Below are 20,546 nucleotides of genomic sequence, written 5' to 3' on the forward strand. Positions count from 1 at the left end.
TCGAACCCCCAACCCTGGAGGTGTGAGGCGAACATGCTAACCACTTAGCCACCGTGCCCACCTCTAGCAAACACGTACTAACGTTCCGAACATCACTGACTAATCTAATACAGTAGGTGTATTTGAGATGGTTTACTTCAGGACATCAGTAGATTATTAACCCTCATGGATGTTCTTTTTAATTGCTTTAAGCTTAATGAAGAGAGATACTGTATGGAAGTTTCTAGCTAAGCACTTTGGCTCCTAGAGGGTCCAACTCTTCATCAACTTGTAATTCACAACTAAGACCAGCTGCCCCAAGCTGCCCCCCCCCCCCCAGCTGCCCTGACCTCCTCAAAACACATCTCACTACAATACGATAGCCGTCCATCCTTAAAGCGGACCACTGCTTCCTCCTCTCAGAAATCCAGACTATAGGCAGATAAGCTCCAGCAGGTGAGGAATATTCTCACAAGCTGCTCATTGGGCTAAAATCTAAGTCTTAGCACTTCAATCTGTTCTTGGATAAAGTCACAGTTTGGGGAGATGGTGGAGTAATCCTCCAATTTGTCGCCTGAATCTCTCTCTATCTCTGCATCGTCTTTTAGGCCTAAAAGCCCAAAAGCATTTCTCTACTAAAAAAAAAAAAGTTGAACAAATCAGTAGCGGTGGTGTGTGAGAGCTGAAAAGTTTGACAGAGAATCTATTAAAGTATAATATGCAAGAGGAAATGGAAAAAAGTCTCCTGTGTCTTTTATTATTTGCCACTAAGTGAGACTTCGATAAGGCCGAAGAGATGGAAGAGAAGAGGCAGCGCTAGCAGAGAGAGAGAGGCACTGCAGTCATACCTGAGTTACTGCTGGGTGCCATTACTTAAAAAAAAAATTCTCACATCTACAGAAGGATGTGGCAGAAAAGATAGAGGAAAGTGTTAAGGATCGTTAAATTGCCTCTCAGGAGGAAGAGCAGAGTGTTTCTCCGTCAGAAAGAGCTCCGGGAGAACCTTCAGAAGCGTAGAACCTTTCACATGATGTGTGATGAATTCCCTCCCTCCGAGCACAGCGGGATTCCCAGCGCTGCCGTGTCCATGCGCTTCCTTAATCTTCATCCATTATGTTGCTTAGCAACCAGAGAATACTGCAAACACACCGAATTGTGTATCGGAAGAGTAGTTTATCGCAAATATAGTTACTGATAAATGTTATTTTTATTGAACGCTTGTTCGATTTTTATCCGATGGGTTTTGCTGCTGTTTTAGAGTAATGATCCTGTCATGACGACGATGAGCGAGCGATACGTGACTGAATTAGACATACGACTTTATAGTTATAGGCATTTTATAGAAATGCAGTCAGCAATAAAAACAGAAAGAAGTGCTAGTTGAAGTGTTTCCTGCATAAGTATGTCTTCAACCGCCGTTTGAAATGATGCATAATGGATAAATGGACTAATGAAACCATATAAGCACTACTAAGTCTCATAACCACTGATGATGCTATATAAGCACTAATAACAGTCTTATGAACATTAATGATACTCTATAATCAATGAGTACCGTCTCATGAGCACTAATGGGACTTAATAAGCAGTAATAACAGTGTCAGGAGCACTAATGATGCTCTATAAGCGGTAATAATGGGCTCATGAGGACTAATGATACTCTATAAGCAGTAATAACAGTCTCATGAGCACTAATGATACTCTATAAGCAGTAATTACTGTTTAATGAGCACTAATGATACTCTATAAGCAGTAATAACAGTCGCATGAGCACTAATGATACTCTATAAGCAGTATTTACTGTTTAATGAGCACTAATGATATACTCTATAAGCAGAAATAAGTCTCATGAGCACTAATGATACTCTATAAGCAGTAATTACTGTTTAATGAGCACTAATGATACTCTATAAGCAGTATTTACTGTTTAATGAGCACTAATGATACTCTATAAGCAGTATTTACTGTTTAATGAGCACTAATGATACTCTATAAGCAGTATTTACTGTTTAATGAGCACTAATGATACTCTATAAGCAGTAATTACTGTTTAATGAGCACTAATGATACTCTATAAGCAGTAATAACAGTCTCATGAGCATTAATGATACTCTATAAGCAGTAATAACAGTCTCATGAGCAATAATGATACTCTATAAGCAGTAATAACAGTCTCATGAGCAATAATGATACTCTATAAGCAGTAATTACTGTTTAATGAGCACTAATGATACTCTATAAGCAGTAATAACAGTCGCATGAGCACTAATGATACTCTATAAGCAGTATTTACTGTTTAATGAGCACTAATGATATACTCTATAAGCAGAAATAAGTCTCATGAGCACTAATGATACTCTATAAGCAGTAATTACTGTTTAATGAGCACTAATGATACTCTATAAGCAGTATTTACTGTTTAATGAGCACTAATGATACTCTATAAGCAGTATTTACTGTTTAATGAGCACTAATGATACTCTATAAGCAGTATTTACTGTTTAATGAGCACTAATGATACTCTATAAGCAGTAATTACTGTTTAATGAGCACTAATGATACTCTATAAGCAGTAATAACAGTCTCATGAGCATTAATGATACTCTATAAGCAGTAATAACAGTCTCATGAGCAATAATGATACTCTATAAGCAGTAATAACAGTCTCATGAGCAATAATGATACTCTATAAGCAGTAATAACAGTCTCATGAGCACTAATGATACTCTATAAACAGTAATTACTGTTTAATGAACACTAATGATACTCTATAAGCAGTAATAACAGGCTCATGAGGACTAATGATACTCTATAAGCAGTAATTACTGTTTAATGAGCACTATTGATACTCTATGAGCATTAATACCTGAATATCCGAATAACTGAATTAGCACTCGGTCTCCTGCTCGAGTCAGTTCATGTTGATGTGTCAAATTATTCCCTGATATTCGTCCTCGAGAGATTTTGTTTCCAGAGGAAATTTCTGTCTACATTAGTGAGTAAAAGTGCAGCTGTGATCATCGTCTTACTGCCACAGATCCTACTGGATTTACACAGAATGCAGTTTCCTGTTTGCCTTAAAGTGCAGATTTTACTAAATGGTTGCATTGTTTGAGGTTAGGGGTCTGAATTTAGGACATAATGTCTGTTTACGAGCAGTCGTGTATCACTTATGTGCCTTTGGTTTGTCTGCTGTTAGCAAAATCATTTTGGACAGACACACACACACACACACACACACACACGCGCGCGCGCACACACGCACACACACACACTCACATGCACACACACACACACACACACACACACACACACACACACACACACACATACACACCCACACGCACACACACATGCACACACACACACACACACACATGCACAGACACACATGCACACACACACATGCACACACACGCACACACACACACACACATGCACCCACACACATGCTCCCACTCACATGCACACACGCACACACACACATGCACCCACACACACATGCACACACACATGCTCCCACACACATGCACCCACACACACACACACACATATAAATATGATGAAGATGATCTGCAGATGATTACATCATCCCTGTGAATGAGAGCTGATGCCTTCATGGATTTCCAGCTGTAATGTGTTTTAGTCTCATCTCCACATCTCCACATTCCCGAAACACGTCGATCCGCTGCCTGGCAACCGAGTCACCGCTTCAGACTCAAACATGACACGATTAGAAAGCTGTGAAATAATAAGACAATGTTTACAATGTCAGGTTGCTCAATCACAGTCACACTCGTGTACATATAAACACGTCGGAATTCTGGCTACAGACCGGTCAGAAACTCGGTGGTGATTCTGAGTTCCTTGTGCGGGTTTGTACGATGAGGATATACTGCTGTAGATGCGTGACCTTTTCTACAGTAACAGCTTTGTTCCTAAATGTATCGATACAGTGGGACTTCTCTGTTTGTAACAAGAATGGAAGGAGTCTCCAGTACCAGAGATCAGCTTCATGTTTTTGTGCTGTTTTCTGTCCAATGCTGTTGAATGTGATGATATAAATACAGGAGATCTTGTCGAACCTGTAACACACATGACTCCAACAGTGAATTCTCACTTTCCGGCGATCAAAGTGTCAAAACACGGACTCGACCAGCAGCAGAGCTGAAAACCTCGGGGTGCTTTCGGAATACGGAAGAGGTGTAAGTGGGAGGAAAATGCCGAGGAGTTGAGTGGGTTTTTGATGCCGGTGAAAGACTCTGAATCTCTCCATTAGCATAGTGTTCTCTGTACAAGAACCTGGAGCACTGGCAGTCATGCTGTGTGTGTGTGTGTGTGTGTGTGTGTGTGTGTGTGTGTGTGTGTGTGTGTGTGTGTGTGTGTGTGTGATCAAGCTCTTGAGAGCTGTGTGTAGGCAGGTGGCAGACATTCAGACATCTCTGAGTGAAAGAAAGTCTAATGCTGATTCTCTCCTATAAAAAAAAACGATTTCAGTGGTGGCCTTGTGTCTAGACCTGAGCTCATCCTCTTCATTTAGAAAAGCTCTGATCCGTATCGTACATATTATTGTGTAGCTTCTGTTTGTAATCCAGAACAACATCTGATTAGCTCCATCCCTTTTCCATGAACCCTTTAAACTGTCCAGACCTACGTTCTAGTCCTCATCCTCATCTTCATCACACAGTGAACCTTCCTCATGCTGGCGTTCAGACTGTTTGTTATCCGGTCGCTTGTGTGGAGTTCACACCTATGAGGTTGCCAGATTTCAGCGGATCTCCATTTGTTTCAGTTAATGGTACTTTATTGTTTCTGGAGATCACAAAAAGGAACCGTACAAAGTATTAATCTGACACTGGAGACTCCTTCCATACGTGTTCTATCGTAAACAAACACGAGCTGTTGCTATAGAAACGATAACGTATTACAGCGGATGCGGAGTCCGAGCACTTTCTGACCGATCAGGATTCAGCACTCAGCAGCACCGCGGTAGCTGAAGCGTGAGGAGTGTTTTAATCTGCTGTAATTAATCAGGGTCAGTTAGCGGAGTTAATGGACGTTAGCAGATGCTCCTGTGCTCTTTAATTACTCAGATACAATAAAACTTTACATTTGATTCATTCTGAGCTCTTACACTTTTAAATTCCTATTAAAAATAAGCAGTGTGAACGTAGACAGTGTGTGTGTGTGTGTGTGTGTGCGTGTGTGTGTGTGTGTGTGTGTGTGTGTGTGTGTGTGTGTGTGTGTGTGTGCAGTAACAATCACAATGGCTTTAAGCTCTAATGAGGAACTGCTGTTCAGCATTACATACTGAGAACTGAAGCCAGCAAACTCTAACTCTCTCTCTCTCACACACACACACACACACACACACACACACACACACACACACACACACACACACACACACATACACACGCACACGCACACACACGCACACACACGCACACACACACACGCACACACACACACATACACATACACACGCACACACACGCACACACACACACATACACACACAGCATTTATATTCAACACTTCCGTCTATGTTTAAAGCTGCCGTGAGATCAGTTTTACGGAGAGAAGTGAATTTCAATACTGTACTTGTACTGTATATGTAATAAAAATGATAAAAACTGTCCTTCAACATTCTGTAATCGGATCCATTCATTCATTCATTCATTTTCTACCGCTTATCCGAACTTCTCGGGTCACGGGGAGCCTGTGCCTATCTCAGGCGTCATCGGGCATCGAGGCAGGATACACCCTGGACGGAGTGCCAACCCATCACAGGGCACACACACACACTCTCATTCACACACACACACACACACACACACACACACACACACACACACTCATTCACTCACACACACACACTACGGACAATTTTCCAGAGATGCCAATCAACCTACCATGCATGTCTTTGGACCGGGGGAGGAAACCGGAGTACCCGGAGGAAACCCCCGAGGCACGGGGAGAACATGCAAACTCCACACACACAAGGTGGAGGTGGGAATCGAACCCCCGACCCTGGAGGTGTGAGGCGAATGTGCTAACCGCTAAGCCACCGTGCCCCTCTTTAATCGGATTAATGTGTAAAAATATAATTACTAAATTTGAAATATTACAAAACAAAATCATAAACACAGAGGAGAGGAAAACTTGGACAGAAACTTAAACTTGAAATGAGCAACATTTAGGTTTAGTACTCAAAATATCTGTATTGTTCCAGCAGATATATTTCTTTCTTTCTTTCTTTTTTTCTTTCTTTCTTTCTTTCTTTGATGGGTGATGTTACAGGACAGGAAATGTCATCATTCGTCTAGAGAAACGTTTAGTTATTGCTGTCATAAATATTTTACTTGAATTTTTCATGATTTCTGTTGCCATCTGAAAGGATTTAAAATTTTGTGAAAGGTGCCAATAATTTTGCTTTTTTTGTAAAAATCTGGTACTTATAATAACCCGGAGATTAGCAGGGATTAGTAGTGTTTACTGTGATGAATTATGACCATGAACATGTTTAGTGATGTTGCTGTCAGCATAAATGTGACCATTTCTTCTTTCTCTCTCTCTCTCTCTCTCTCTCTCTCTCTCTCTCTCTCTCTCTCTCTCTCTCTCTTTCTTTCTGTGTGTGTGTGTGTGTGTGTAGTTAAACCGACTGTCATCGATGTCGATATCTTCATTAACAGCATCGGACCTGTCTCATCCATAAACATGGTAAGTGAAACAGATTTCCACGTCGTCTCTGGCTCCAGAGCGTAGCACTGTGTGTGTGTGTGTGTGTGTGTGTGTGTGTGTGTGTGTGTGTGTGTGTGTGTGTGTGTGTGTGTGTGTGTGTGTGAAATTCTTCCTGTGAGGTTTGAGGCCACATGATAACTTGTAATCGTTGATTGCTGTGAGGCTCCTGAGGGAAAACGCTGGACAATTGAATATAAATATAATAAGAGTGGGATTAAAGCTGCCGCAAGGCGACGGCTGGCCGACTCGAGGGTTCAAACCTCACGCTGACTCAAACCTGACGTCTGACACGTTTTATCCGCAAGGTCAAGACACAGAACGCAATCATCTGATCTTTTGCCAGGATAACTGACTCACATTTCTGAATTAGAAGTCTTAAATAAAAAAAGAGAGCATTAAAGCATGTATCTGCATGTTCTACAATAATAAACAATGTTCTGTTATTTCCCCTTTAAACCTCCAGCCGCTCCACTGCTTCACAACTCTTTCTCTCGCTTTAATTATTCCATTCATTAGTGTTTTACAGCCTGGAATCTAGGACAATTCTGACATCCAGTCTTCTGATCTTGTAATTCCCATGTGGAAGATCTCACCATCTCCATGACAACATGAATCAGGAGTGTGTTACAGCACATCTCTTTTTAAGTCAGCTTCCTGTTTGTTTTTACTTCTGCATGATACCTACCGCAAGTTAGAGAGTTAACAGAGCTGTGTCATTGTTACCCTTTTATCAGTATCAGTGATTCAGTAGAGTAGTGATTCAGTAGAGCTGTGATTCAGTAGAGCTGTGATTCAGTAGAGCTGTGATTCAGTAGAGCTGTGATTCAGTAGAGCTGTGATTCAGTAGAGTAGTGATTCAGTAGAGCTGTGATTCAGTAGAGCTGTGATTCAGTAGAGCTGTGATTCAGTAGAGCTGTGATTCAGTAGAGATGTGATTCAGTAGAGCTGTGATTCAGTAGAGCTGTGATTCAGTAGAGCTGTGATTCAGTAGAGCTGTGATTCAGTAGAGCTGTGGTTCAGTAGAGCTGTGATTCAGTAGAGCTGTGATTCAGTAGAGCTGTGATTCAGTAGAGCTGTGATTCAGTAGAGCTGTGATTCAGTAGAGCTTTGATTCAGTAGAGCTGTGATTCAGTAGAGTAGTGATTCAGTAGAGCTGTGATTCAGTAGAGCTGTGATTCAGTAGAGCTGTGATTCAGTAGAGCTGTGATTCAGTAGAGCTGTGATTCAGTAGAGCTGTGATTCAGTAGAGCTGTGATTCAGTAGAGATGTGATTCAGTAGAGCTGTGATTCAGTAGAGATGTGATTCAGTAGAGATGTGATTCAGTAGAGCTGTGATTCAGTAGAGCTGTGATTCAGTAGAGATGTGATTCAGTAGAGCTGTGATTCAGTAGAGATGTGATTCAGTAGAGCTGTGATTCAGTAGAGCTGTGATTCAGTAGAGATGTGATTCAGTAGAGATGTGATTCAGTAGAGATGTGATTCAGTAGAGATGTGATTCAGTAGAGTTATTCACATTTGCATCTTACATTTCCAGCACTCTCTCTTTCTCCATCTCCATCTCCATCCTGATGCAGTTCCATGCTACTACACCTCCACCCTGATACAGTTCCATGCTACTACACCTCCACCCTGATACAGTTCCATGCTACTACACCTCCACCCTGATGCAGTTTCATGCTACTACACCTCCACCCTGATACACCTCCACCCTGATACAGTTCCATGCTACTTCACCTCCACCCTGATACAGTTCCATGCTACTACACCTCCACCCTGATACACCTCCACCCTGATACAGTTCCATGCTACAACACCTCCACCCTGATACAGTTCCATGCTACAACACCTCCACCCTGATACAGTTCCATGCTACTTCACCTCCACCCTGATACAGTTCCATGCTACTTCACCTCCACCCTCATACACCTCCACCCTGATACAGTTCCATGCTACTACACCTCCACCCTGATACAGTTCCATGCTACTTCACCTCCACCCTGATACACCTCCATACTGCTATTCTTTCTTAACACTATACGAGAAAGCAGATAATACTCAGTTCTCTGAACAACCTGAACCTCTCCAACCCCTTACATCTCGTCCCGACGAGTCGATCGCCTCGACTTTTGACTCGGATTATCGAACCACTGCAGAAAGCTGGCTGTAATTTGCTGCTCTTGCTATTTAGCAACTTGCAGTAAAGTTCAGTCTCAAACTTTTCTTACTGCTTCTTTAGTCTTCATGCTGTCAGACTCCAGATGTAAAATTTAACCTAAAATCAACACCACACCATTTATAGCTGATACCTGCGTCAAGGAAACATTTAACAGCTGGCAAAAAAAAAAATATACAGAAATAAAATAATGCAAAAACAGCTGTGCAGGCAAATTTGTAATTTATTTATATTTCGTATGAACAGGGCTGTAATAATTCCTGCATGGTTTCCGACACCCGCGAATTAAAGCCGACATGCTGAAGTTTCATTTTGAGTAATTAAGCAGTTAAATATACAGGAAATATATTTAAAACAAGGAAAATGTAGCTGGGAGCTTTGAGTTTGTTTGTAATTTACCTGCATATATATTTAATGTCGGACCAATCGTTAAAAACTATAAAATATAATACTTAGCGTATTTTAAACCCCTATAATATATGTACAATATATAAAGGATACTAATAAAGAAAAATAACCTAGTTTGTTCTTTATATCAACAGGAACAACACTACTTGGATGGAAAAGAGTATCTCTAAGGCGTATTTTATATTCTGGGGATAAAAAAGTAATTATCTGACAGATCCTCATGTCTAATGCAAGCTATTCTTGGTTCATTTCGACCCACAAAGATCATAATGTATCACAAAAGAGAGAAAGAAATCCATGTGAATCAGAATTAGCTTCTTTTTTGACTCATCACTGTAACCCAAAGGAGCTGTTGTGTATATAACGTATATAAGATTTTATATCATGGATCTACTGAGAAATATCCCGTAATGGAGATACCGGTACGAGGAAAGCTGTCGATAGCGAGAGAGCTGTGTGAAATCCTGAGAGATTGAGCTAGCATGTAGAGCTAGCATCGCTTGGTCTACTGATCAAACCAAAACTGAGCGTCTTTGTCTCTCTCGGTTGTTCTACCGCATCACTGTGAGCATCATCACCAGTGTGAAGCGTGATGGTGGTAACACTAGGGTCTGTTAAGTCTGGTATTCTTACCAAGGAGATTAGACTGTAGTGGTTTTATTTTTGTTCAGCTTTAAAGTAGACATTTTATATTTATTTTTATAACCTCATGCCTGATTCTCAGGTTTATATTTAATCTAAGATGACAACCAATGATAACCAATGACAACCAATGATAACCAATGGCAGCTGGCCTCCAGATACACATACAGCCAATGGGAAAGGGCTTTACTGGATAATTAAGTTATCATTGCTGGAGTCCTAACTAGGTTCTACTAGGTTCATCATCACCACCACCTTTCTCACCCCTCCCACCACCACAACCATCATCATCATGATCATCATCATACCCACCACCACCATCATCATCATCATCATCATCATCATCATCATATCCACCACCACCATCATCATTATCATCATTATTATCATTATTGTTGTCATCATCTTTGTTACCACCACCATCATTATCATCATGATCATCATGATCATCATCATCATCATCATACCCACCACCACCATCACCATCATCATCATCACCATCACCATCATACCCACCACCACCACCACCATCATGATCATCATCATGATCATCATCATTATCATCATCGTCATCATCATCATCATTATTATCATTATTGTTGTCATCACCATCATCATCAGCACCACTATCATTATCATCATGATCATGATCATCATCATCATCATATCCACCACCACCATCATTATCATCATGATCATGATCATGATCATCATCATCATCATCATCATCATCATCATCATCATCATACCCACCACCACCATCATTATCATCATGATCATGATCATCATCATCATCATCATCATCATCATCATACCCACCACCATCATCATTATCATCATGATCATGATCATCATCATCATCATCATCATCATCATCATCATCATCATCATCATCATACCCACCACCACCATCATTATCATCATGATCATCATCATCATCATCATCATCATCATCATCATACCCACCACCACCATCATTATCATCATCGTCATCATCATTATTATCTTCATTGTTGTCATCATCATCATCATCATACCCACCACCACCATCATCATTATCATCATCGTCATCATCATCATCATCATCATCATCATCATCATTGTCACCACCACCATCATTATCATCATGATTATGATCATCATCATCATCATCATACCCACCACCACCACCACCATCATCATCATCATCATCATCATCATCGTCATCATCATTATTATCTTCATCGTTGTCATCATCATCATCATCATACCCACCACCACCACCATCATTATCATCATCATCATCATCATCATCATCATCATCATCATACCCACCACCACCATCATCATTATCATCATCGTCATCATCATCATCATTGTCACCACCACCATCATTATCATCATTATCATGATCATCATCATCATCATCATACCCACCACTACCACCACCATCATCATCATCGTCATCATCATTATTATCTTCATCGTTGTCATCATCATCATCATCATCATCATCATCATCATCATCATCATCATCATCATATCCACCACCACCATCATCGTCATCACCATCATCATCATTGTCACCACCACCATCATCATCATTATGATCATCATCATCATCATCATCATCATCGATCTTGTCTTACAGAATTGTTCACACTGACCTGTATTTGTTCCACTCCATCAGTGTTTCTTACTGAATCACTTCATCGTGATTCACGAGTCATTTGAAGAATTTTAACTTCAGTAACATTGTAACTAGCTGTATTGATTCATGTGACACACGATGAGCTTGATGAAAAGGTTCTTTTTTCCGAGGGACTTTATTTTGTTCCAGAGTAGAGCCTGTTGTGATCAAAAGACAATTTCAAGGTATAAAAAGTTCCAAGGTTGAGAGTCTTTACAGTGTTAACATTGTAGACGGCTGAAATGTTCCGCAGCCTCGTGTCGAGTTTTTCACTACAAATCTCTGAAAAAATGGTGGAAAGATTTCTGTTTTTTACACACATTTAGTATGTTAGTATGTAAATTAGTTTGGCTATGTTTTGGAGCCAGGACTCAATGTGTCCTGTGTAGGTGCCGTGACTGTGTCTTAACTGATGTGTGGAGACGTGGCGTAGGTGTTGTGACCAACGTGGAGACGTGTCGTAGGTGTTGTAACCAACATGTGGAGACGTGTCGTAGGTGTTGTGACTGATTTGTGATGTGACTTGACTCACATGTGGTGACGTGTCGTGACTGACTTGTGGAGACGTGTCATGACTGACGTGTGGAGATGTGTTGTAGGTGCCGTGACTGACGTGTGGAGACGTGTCATGACTGACGTGTGGGGACGTGTTGTAGGTGCCGTGACTGACGTGTGGAAACATGTCCTAACCGCAGTTTGGAGAAATGTTGTTATCACAGTTTGGAGACATGTTGTGACTGACATGTGGAGACGTTTTGTAGGTGTCGTGACGGACGTGTGGGGACGTGTTGTCGGACTGGGTTATGTAGCTGTCATGTGTTTGAATGGGTTATGTAGCTGTCATGTGTTGGACTGGGTTATGTAGCTGTCATGTGTTGGACTGACTGGGTTATGTAGCTGTCATGTGTTGGAATTCGTTATGTAGCTGTCATGTGTTGGACTGGGTTATGTAGCTGTCATGTGTTGGAATGGGTTATGTAGCTGTCATGTTTTTGACTGGGTTATGTAGCTGTCATGTGTTGGACTGGGTTATGTAGCTGTCATGTGTTGTACTAGGTTATGTAGCTGTCATGTGTTGGACTGACTGGGTTATGTAGCTGTCATGTGTTGGACTAGGTTATGTAGCTGTCATGTGTTGTACTAGGTTATGTAGCTGTCATGTGTTGGACTGACTGGGTTATGTAGCTGTCATGTGTTGGACTAGGTTATGTAGCTGTCATGTGTTGTACTAGGTTATGTAGCTGTCATGTGTTGGACTGACTGGGTTATGTAGCTGTCATGTGTTGGACTGACTGGGTTATGTAGCTGTCATGTGTTGGACTGACTGGGTTATGTAGCTGTCATGTGTTGGACTGACTGGGTTATGTAGCTGTCATGTGTTGGACTGGGTTATGTAGCTGTCATGTGTTTGACTGACTGGGTTATGTAGCTGTCATGTGTTTGACTGACTGGGTTATGTAGCTGTCATGTGTTGGACTGACTGGGTTATGTAGCTGTCATGTGTTGGACTGACTGGGTTATGTAGCTGTCATGTGTTGGACTGACTGGGTTATGTAGCTGTCATGTGTTGGACTGACTGGGTTATGTAGCTGTCATGTGTTGGACTGACTGGGTTATGTAGCTGTCATGTGTTGGACTAGGTTATGTAGCTGTCATGTGTTGGACTGACTGGGTTATGTAGCTGTCATGTGTTGGACTGACTGGGTTATGTAGCTGTCATGTGTTGGACTGACTGGGTTATGTAGCTGTCATGTGTTGGACTGACTGGGTTATGTAGCTGTCATGTGTTGGACTGACTGGGTTATGTAGCTGTCATGTGTTGGACTGGGTTATGTAGCTGTCATGTGTTTGACTGACTGGGTTATGTAGCTGTCATGTGTTGGACTGGGTTATGTAGCTGTCGTGTTTAAATTCGTTATGTAGTTGTCATGTGTTGGACTGACTGGGTTATGTAGCTGTCATGTGTTTGAATTCGTTATGTAGCTGTCATGTGTTGGACTGGGTTATGTAGCTGTCATGTGTTGGACTGACTGGGTTATGTAGCTGTCATGTGTTGGACTGACTGGGTTATGTAGCTGTCATATGTTGGACTGGGTTATGTAGCTGTCATGTGTTGGAATGGGTTATGTAGCTGTCATGTGTTGGACTGGGTTATGTAGCTGTCATGTGTTGGACTGACTGGGTTATGTAGCTGTCATGTGTTGGACTGGGTTATGTAGCTGTCATGTGTTGGACTGGGTTATGTAGCTGTCATGTGTTTGAATTCGTTATGTAGCTGTCATGTGTTGGACTGGGTTATGTAGCTGTCATGTGTTTGATTGGGTTATGTAGCTGTCATGTGTTTGATTGGGTTATGTAGCTGTCATGCGTTGGACTGGGTTATGTAGCTGTCATGTGTTGGACTGGGTTATGTAGCTGTCATGTGTTGGACTGACTGGGTTATGTAGCTGTCATGTGTTGGACTAGGTTATGTAGCTGTCATGTGTTGTACTAGGTTATGTAGCTGTCATGTGTTGGACTGACTGGGTTATGTAGCTGTCATGTGTTGGACTGACTGGGTTATGTAGCTGTCATGTGTTGGACTGACTGGGTTATGTAGCTGTCATGTGTTGGACTGACTGGGTTATGTAGCTGTCATGTGTTGGACTGGGTTATGTAGCTGTCATGTGTTTGACTGACTGGGTTATGTAGCTGTCATGTGTTGGACTGACTGGGTTATGTAGCTGTCATGTGTTGGACTGACTGGGTTATGTAGCTGTCATGTGTTGGACTGGGTTATGTAGCTGTCATGTGTTGGAATGGGTTATGTAGCTGTCATGTGTTGGACTGACTGGGTTATGTAGCTGTCATGTGTTGGACTGGGTTATGTAGCTGTCATGTGTTGGAATGGGTTATGTAGCTGTCATGTGTTGGACTGACTGGGTTATGTAGCTGTCATGTGTTGGACTGGGTTATGTAGCTGTCATGTGTTGGAATGGGTTATGTAGCTGTCATGTGTTTGAATTCGTTATGTAGCTGTCATGTGTTGGACTGGGTTATGTAGCTGTCATGTGTTGGAATGGGTTATGTAGCTGTCATGTGTTGGACTGGGTTATGTAGCTGTCATGTGTTGGAATGGGTTATGTAGCTGTCATGTGTTGGACTGACTGGGTTATGTAGCTGTCATGTGTTGGACTGACTGGGTTATGTAGCTGTCATGTGTTAGACTGGGTTATGTAGCTGTCATGTGTTGGACTGACTGGGTTATGTAGCTGTCATGTGTTTGACTGGGTTATGTAGCTGTCATGTGTTGGACTGGGTTATGTAGCTGTCATGTGTTGTACTAGGTTATGTAGCTGTCATGTGTTGGACTGACTGGGTTATGTAGCTGTCATGTGTTGGACTAGGTTATGTAGCTGTCATGTGTTGTACTAGGTTATGTAGCTGTCATGTGTTGGACTGACTGGGTTATGTAGCTGTCATGTGTTGGACTAGGTTATGTAGCTGTCATGTGTTGTACTAGGTTATGTAGCTGTCATGTGTTGGACTGACTGGGTTATGTAGCTGTCATGTGTTGGACTGACTGGGTTATGTAGCTGTCATGTGTTGGACTGACTGGGTTATGTAGCTGTCATGTGTTGGACTGACTGGTTTATGTAGCTGTCATGTGTTGGACTGACTGGGTTATGTAGCTGTCATGTGTTGGACTGACTGGGTTATGTAGCTGTCATGTGTTGGACTGGGTTATGTAGCTGTCATGTGTTTGACTGACTGGGTTATGTAGCTGTCATGTGTTGGACTGGGTTATGTAGCTGTCGTGTTTGAATTCGTTATGTAGTTGTCATGTGTTGGACTGACTGGGTTATGTAGCTGTCATGTGTTGGAATTCGTTATGTAGCTGTCATGTGTTGGACTGGGTTATGTAGCTGTCATGTGTTGGACTGACTGGGTTATGTAGCTGTCATGTGTTGGACTGACTGGGTTATGTAGCTGTCATATGTTGGACTGGGTTATGTAGCTGTCATGTGTTGGAATGGGTTATGTAGCTGTCATGTGTTGGAATGGGTTATGTAGCTGTCATGTGTTGGACTGACTGGGTTATGTAGCTGTCATGTGTTGGACTGGGTTATGTAGCTGTCATGTGTTGGACTGGGTTATGTAGCTGTCATGTGTTTGAATTCGTTATGTAGCTGTCATGTGTTGGACTGGGTTATGTAGCTGTCATGTGTTTGATTGGGTTATGTAGCTGTCATGTGTTTGATTGGGTTATGTAGCTGTCATGTGTTGGACTGGGTTATGTAGCTGTCATGTGTTGGACTGGGTTATGTAGCTGTCATGTGTTGGACTGACTGGGTTATGTAGCTGTCATGTGTTGGACTAGGTTATGTAGCTGTCATGTGTTGTACTAGGTTATGTAGCTGTCATGTGTTGGACTGACTGGGTTATGTAGCTGTCATGTGTTGGACTGACTGGGTTATGTAGCTGTCATGTGTTGGACTGGGTTATGTAGCTGTCATGTGTTTGACTGACTGGGTTATGTAGCTGTCATGTGTTGGACTGACTGGGTTATGTAGCTGTCATGTGTTGGACTGACTGGGTTATGTAGCTGTCATGTGTTGGACTGGGTTATGTAGCTGTCATGTGTTGGAATGGGTTATGTAGCTGTCATGTGTTGGACTGATTGGGTTATGTAGCTGTCATGTGTTGGACTGGGTTATGTAGCTGTCATGTGTTGGAATGGGTTATGTAGCTGTCATGTGTTGGACTGACTGGGTTATGTAGCTGTCATGTGTTGGACTGACTGGGTTATGTAGCTGTCATGTGTTAGACTGGGTTATGTAGCTGTCATGTGTTGGACTGACTGGGTTATGTAGCTGTCATGTGTTTGACTGGGTTATGTAGCTGTCATGTGTTGGACTGGGTTATGTAGCTGTCATGTGTTGGACTGGGTTATGTAGCTGTCATGTGTTGGACTGGGTTATGTAGTTGTCATGTGTTGGACTGGGTTATGTAGCTGTCATGTGTTGGACTGGGTTATGTAGCTGTCATGTGTTGGACTGGGTTATGTAGCTGTCATGTGTTGGACTGGGTTATGTAGTTGTCATGTGTTGGACTGGGTTATGTAGCTGTCATGTGTTGGACTGGGTTATGTAGCTGTCATGTGTTGGACTGGGTTATGTAGCTGTCATGTGTTTGAATTCGTTATGTAGCTGTCATGTGTTGGACTGGGTTATGTAGCTGTCATGTGTTTGATTGGGTTATGTAGCTGTCATGTGTTTGATTGGGTTATGTAGCTGTCATGCGTTTGACTGACTGGGTTATGTAGCTGTCATGTGTTTGATTGGGTTATGTAGCTGTCATGTGTTTGATTGGGTTATGTAGCTGTCATGCGTTTGACTGACTGGGTTATGTAGCTGTCATGTGTTTGATTGGGTTATGTAGCTGTCATGTGTTTGATTGGGTTATGTAGCTGTCATGTGTTTGATTGGGTTATGTAGCTGTCATGCGTTTGACTGACTGGGTTATGTAGCTGTCATGTGTTTGATTGGGTTATGTAGCTGTCATGTGTTTGATTGGGTTATGTAGCTGTCATGTGTTTGACTGACTGGGTTATGTAGCTGTCATGTGTTTGACTGGGTTATGTAGCTGTCATGTGTTGGACTGGGTTATGTAGCTGTCATGTGTTGCACTGACTGGGTTATGTAGCTGTCATGTGTTGCACTGACTGGGTTATGTAGCTGTCATGTGTTGCACTGACTGGGTTATGTAGCTGTCATGTGTTGGACTGACTGGGTTATGTAGCTGTCATGTGTTTGATTGGGTTATATAGCTGTCATGTGTTTGACTGACTGGGTTATGTAGCTGTCATGTGTTTGATTGGGTTATGTAGCTGTCATGTGTTTGACTGGGTTATGTAGCTGTCATGTGTTGCACTGACTGGGTTATGTAGCTGTCATGTGTTTGATTGGGTTATGTAGCTGTCATGTGTTTGACTGACTGGGTTATGTAGCTGTCATGTGTTTGACTGGGTTATGTAGCTGTCATGTGTTGCACTGACTGGGTTATGTAGCTGTCATGTGTTGGACTGACTGGGTTATGTAGCTGTCATGTGTTTGATTGGGTTATGTAGCTGTCATGTGTTTGACTGACTGGGTTATGTAGCTGTCATGTGTTTGATTGGGTTATGTAGCTGTCATGTGTTGCACTGGGTTATGTAGCTGTCATGTGTTGGACTGACTGGGTTATGTAGCTGTCATGTGTTGGACTGGGTTATGTAGCTGTCATATGTGGGTTATGATCAGCTGGTTTTCAGCAGCTCTTTCCTGCTGAGTGTCTCATTTATCAGCTCTCACCCTTTTTATTGGTTGTGATGTTAATGGAGTGTATAATTACATCACATTACGCTGTCAGCTAATGAAACAAATCATGATGAGTTTTCTCTGAATCTTCTCTGAACTTCTTTACTGAGAATGTAAAGATCATCTGTAGCAACTCTTTATTTAGAGTTTATATAGAGTTCATCTTGGGTGTCCAGTTTATATGGTACAGTTTATATAAGTGTTATAGAGTGTAGGGCTAATAGGGTGTGTAGAGTTTATATGGTACAGTTTATATAAGTGTTATAGAGTGTAGGGCTAATAGGGTGTGTAGAGTTTATATGGTACAGTTTATATAAGTGTTATAGAGTGTAGGGCTAATAGGGTGTGTAGAGTTTATATGGTACAGTTTATATAAGTGTTATAGAGTGTAGGGCTAATAGGGTGTGTAGAGTTTATACAGTATGGTACAGTTTATATAAGTGTTATAAAGTGTAGGTCTAATAGGGTGTGTAGAGTTTATATGGTACAGTTTATATAAGTGTTATAGAGTGTAGGGCTAATAGGGTGTGTAGAGTTTATACAGTATGGTACAGTTTATATAAGTGTTATAAAGTGTAGGGCTAATAGAGTGTGTAGTGTTTATATGGAACAGTTTATATAAGTGTTATAGAGTGTGTTTATATGGCGTTTGTATAGAGTTGATTGTTAATATAGACTTCATATAGTTTATATGGAGTTTTGAGTTTATATAGTATACAGTCGTATGCAAAAGTTTAGGCACCCCTGACAATTACCATGATTTTCATGTATACATTTTTGGGTTATGGATCAGCAGTTTATATTTGGACACAGTGATATTTCTGTAGTGAAATGAGGTTTATTGGATTAACAGAAAATGTGCAATACGCATCAAAATGAAAGTAGACAGGTGCATAAATACTGGTACCTGTAACCACTTAGCACTGATTAATTGGACCACACAATTGGTTTGGTTTGGTTAAGCCTTGAACTTCATAGACAGGTGCATCCAGTCATGAGAAAAGGTATTTAACCTGATATTGAACACCCGAAATTGTATACAAAACAAAAAGTGGTACAGCTCCCACATACTTGGACACACAGGGGTGAGCCTGGTCTCATTGGAAAGAAGAGATTCTCTAGTTTCAGAAACTAGTTTCAGATTGATTCTAGGCCTTACTGGCACAAAGTTACAGAGGCTAGAATGGAAGTTTTGATTTCCACCTGAGATTTTTTCTGATAAACTGATTAATCTTATTTCTCTGGAACATGATAGGTAACATTTAACACCTGAGGGTCATACTGTAGCCACATGTCTTGGCTTTCTCCAAAAAAAAATCAAGTCAAAAGACCCAAAAATGGCTTCAATAAAACTATTTTTCTACGGACATGTCCATCCGGTCACGTGTTTCTTGTTTACTTGTTTACTGTATAACTTTGAATTAAAAGACTGCATGCTCAGTTTAAATGGCCTAAAACCAGCACAGCCTCTCTCTCTACTATTCTGCTGTGTAAAGAGGCCTGTAACCTGACACCCTGAGCTGTGAGAGTGTGAAAAGGTCGAGGATTGTACAATAAAAACATCGCGCACGATTTTCGCGCAGAAGCCAGCATTAGAGAGGCGGGTCGTGGCATACCGTTGGAATCGTCTCCTTATTGGCTAAAGAGCTGTATAGGTCCCGGCCAATTTCATTGCTATTGGAAGGAGTAATTGTCAGTCAAGGGAGGGTTCCCAAAAATGATGTCTGACCTCATTGGCTTCTCAGCCATCTATCTCTGCAACACAAGCACCGATTGGCTCAAGTGAGGGCTTGTTTGATTCGTTACGCCCTGGGTTATAAATATGACGTAATTTAGAATTTTTGAATACCCCAATGAGAAGTTAGAGCCGAAACAAAGATTGTGGCGCACCACGGTTTCCAATTTTTCGGAATATTTGCGGCGCGACGAAAGCGTTTTGGATTAAAAGGCTTACAGATTTCAGTTCCTTGGACCTGTTTGGATTTTTGTGGAATATTTCTTTTGGAATATATTACCCCAGTGAAGAAAGGGATGCGTCTAAAGGTAAGGAAAAACTGGTCTAGCGCCACCTAGGTCAGTTTTCTCCCAAAAATTTTTTCTAAGAGTATGACGGCTATGAATCATATTATGCTTTGTGCGTGGGCTTAAAAAATATTGAGAGTATAAACTTTACTAGAAACATAAGTTTTTTCGTGTTTTTAGAGGATTTAATGCTTAAAAGTTACAATGAAATTATGCAGCTTCAGCCCCTAGCGGTAGTGTTCCACAGGTGGAACGGTGTTCAATAACAAGTTGGCCAATTACAAGTTGGTCTCTTTGTCTCTCTTCTGAAGAGTGATAACATGGAGGCCTCAAAACAACTCTCATATGACCTGAAAACAAAGATTGTTCAACATTATGGTTTAGGGGAAAGCTACCAAAGGTAATCGTTGGGGGGCTTCGGTGTCTTACTCAAGGGCACCTCAGTCGTGGTATTGCCGCCCCGAGACTCGAACCTACAACCTTTGGGTTAGGAGTCAAACTCTCTAACCGTTAGGCCACGAATTCTCCAGAGAGCGATTCACTCTCATTCCAAGAAAAAACACTCGCTACC

The 20,546-nt window shown here is 41.5% G+C and overlaps 1 protein-coding gene across 1 annotated transcript in view; it reads left to right on the forward strand.

Annotated features, from left to right (window-relative positions):
- LOC113663729 (gamma-aminobutyric acid receptor subunit gamma-3) overlaps positions 1-20,546 on the forward strand; it is a 134,262-nt gene that overhangs the window by 44,472 nt on the left and 69,244 nt on the right. Inside the window, exon 3 of the mRNA XM_047814416.1 lies at positions 6,635-6,702. Within this exon, the coding sequence (XP_047670372.1) occupies positions 6,635-6,702 (68 nt within the window). The remainder of the gene's footprint in view (positions 1-6,634; positions 6,703-20,546) is intronic.

This window comes from Tachysurus fulvidraco, chromosome 5 (assembly GCF_022655615.1).
Source record: "Tachysurus fulvidraco isolate hzauxx_2018 chromosome 5, HZAU_PFXX_2.0, whole genome shotgun sequence".
Lineage (NCBI taxonomy): Eukaryota > Metazoa > Chordata > Actinopteri > Siluriformes > Bagridae > Tachysurus > Tachysurus fulvidraco.